This window comes from Pelophylax lessonae, assembly GCF_965119305.1.
Source record: "Pelophylax lessonae genome assembly, contig: HAP1_SCAFFOLD_146, whole genome shotgun sequence".
NCBI classification, from domain to species: Eukaryota; Metazoa; Chordata; class Amphibia; order Anura; family Ranidae; genus Pelophylax; species Pelophylax lessonae.
The window spans coordinates 41,212-43,817 of NW_028120134.1; the positions used below are offsets into that span (position 1 = coordinate 41,212).

General features: G+C 51.4%; 1 protein-coding gene across 1 annotated transcript; it reads left to right on the top strand.

The window, feature by feature from the left end:
• Nucleotides 1–493: 493 nt before the first annotated feature.
• LOC309543508 (ATP-sensitive inward rectifier potassium channel 11-like) lies at nucleotides 494–1,940 on the top strand. Its single transcript, XM_082275983.1, has 2 exons — nucleotides 494–1,868; nucleotides 1,911–1,940. The coding sequence occupies exon 1, from the start codon at nucleotides 668–670 to the stop codon at nucleotides 1,835–1,837; it is 1,170 nt and encodes a 389-aa protein (XP_082132109.1). The 5' UTR covers nucleotides 494–667; the 3' UTR covers nucleotides 1,838–1,868; nucleotides 1,911–1,940.
• Nucleotides 1,941–2,606: the final 666 nt, after the last annotated feature.

A 2,606-nucleotide genomic window follows, 5' to 3' on the forward strand; every position in this document is an offset into this window, starting at 1 on the left:
TATTGGGGCATTATATAATGTATCTCTTTGTCTGGCTGTATATTATTATATTGGGGGGTGTATATTATGGGGGGGGGTATATTATGTGGGGGGGGGGTATATTAGGGGGGGGGTATTATAGTATTGGACCATTATATAATGTATCTCTTTGTCTAGCTGTATATATTATTATATTGGGGGGGGGGGTATATATATTATGGGGGGTATACTATCATAGTATTGGACCATTATATAATGTATCTCTTTGTCTGGCTGTATATTATTATATTGGGGGGGGGTATATATTAGGGGTGGGGGGTATTATAGTATTGGACCATTATATAATGTATCTCTTTGTCTAGCTGTATACAGTATTTTATTATTCCCCGGTCTGGCGCTCCCTCTGGTGGCCGCGGTTGGGATCGCCGCTCCCCGGCTCTGCGGCTCTCATTCACCTCCCGGTCGTCTCTCCGGCAGCATCGCCGGTCTCTCCCGCTGTGGCCGGGCCGGATCGGAGCTGTTCTGCAGGACTTTTGGTGTTTCCGGGGCCCCTGATGGCGGTGGAGGTGTAAGGGGCCCCCCAAGCCTTATAGTGGTGCAGCCCCCTCCCCCACCCTGGTGATTGGCAGGGGCAGATGTTCAGCTGGGATCTGGTTGCATTGCCTTGCACCTCTAGCATGGCATAGTCATGTTGTCCAGGAAGGGACTCATCCCTGAGGAATATGTTCTGACCACCCGCCTGGCCGAGGACCTCAGCGAGCCGCGGTACAAAGCCAAGGAACGCCGGGCGCGATTCGTGGCCAAGAATGGGACCTGCAATGTGGCCCACAAGAACATCCGGGAGCAGGGCCGATTCCTGCTGGACGTCTTCACCACCGTGGTGGACCTCAAGTGGCATTACACCCTCCTGATCTTCACCATGTCCTTCCTCTGCACCTGGCTCCTCTTCGGCATGATCTGGTGGCTCATCGCCTTTGCCCATGGTGACTTGGACTACAACCAGGAGGACTTTGTGCCGTGTGTCACCAGCGTCCAGTCCTTCACCGCCGCCTTCCTCTTCTCCATCGAGGTGCAGGTCACCATTGGCTTTGGCGGGCGAATGGTAACGGAGGAATGCCCCGCCGCCATCTTGGTCCTCTGCATCCAGAACATCGTTGGGTTGGTCATCAATGCCATCATGTTGGGTTGTATCTTTATGAAGACGGCTCAGGCCCATCGTCGAGCGGAGACCCTTATCTTCAGTAAGCACGCCGTCATTGGCCTGAGGAACAGTAAACTCTGCTTCATGTTCCGGGTGGGCGACCTGAGGAAGAGCATGATCATCAGCGCCACCATCCGCATGCAGGTGGTCCGCAAGTCCAGCAGCCTGGAGGGCGAAGTTCTGCCTATCGACCAGATCGATATCCAGACAGAGAACCCCGTCAGCACCAATGGGATATTCCTGGTGTCCCCGCTCATCATCTGTCACACCATCACCAAGGACAGTCCCCTCTACGACATCTCATCCTCCGACCTCACCCACCACCAGGACCTGGAGATCATCGTCATCCTGGAAGGGGTGGTGGAGACCACCGGCATCACCACCCAAGCCAGAACTTCCTACTTGGCCGACGAGATCCTCTGGGGCCGCCGCTTTGTCCCCGTTGTGGCGGAGGAAGACGGTCGGTACTCAGTGGACTATTCCAAGTTTGGTAACACGGTGAAGGCGCCGACGCCGAATTGTACGGCCAGACAGCTGGATGAGGATCGCAGCAACCTGGACAGCATCTCCTTCTCCCCGAAGAACACCATCCGAAAACGCAATATGACCGTCAAGGTAAAGCCAAAGTTCACTTTGTTTAACGAGGAGCCCACCTGACCCCGGTGTGACCCCAGGGGATGGGATCCAGGTACCCCAGGGGCCCCAGGGGATGAGATCCAGGTACCCCAAGGGGCCCCAGGGCCAATATTAAGCTATGCAGCACTGGACTCCACCAGGATGAAGAGGGTCCGATATTTCCATAGATAAGACGCTTAGCTGGTTTTATAATATTTTATCCTTTTTATTTCACTTATTGGGACGGACGCAGAAACCCCCCCAAAGTCTTAAAGAGCCCCCCGAAGGAGCGGAGCGGGGGGATTGTGTGACCTCACATGGCAGATAATAAATTGAGGCATTGCTCTAATGATCTCATTACTGAGTTCTCTTCATTATCTGATCAATGTTATTATTAATCGTATATTGAATATTGATTGTCTTCTCACCGCGCTCCATTCACTTTCCTCCCAAGAAGATCTGCAGCAGCTGAGCTCCCAATTCAGGTATCGGCTCTCTGTCTATAGAAGGGGGGGGGGGGGATGGGTGTCTGGAGGGTTTTTGGGTCATTTATGGTAAAATGAAAAATATAAAACTGTCTGTACCCCCCCCCCCCCAATCGTGTCAGAGAGTGACGTCCAATGAAATCGGAGCAATCTCTGCGCACAAATATAACAATAATAACTTCTACACAGATACAAAATATATACATTGTAGGAGGGGATTATATATATATATTATATATATGGTATACAAAAATATATACATTGTAGGAGGGGATTATAAATATATATATATATATACGGTACACATAGGGGATGAGCAGAGCTGC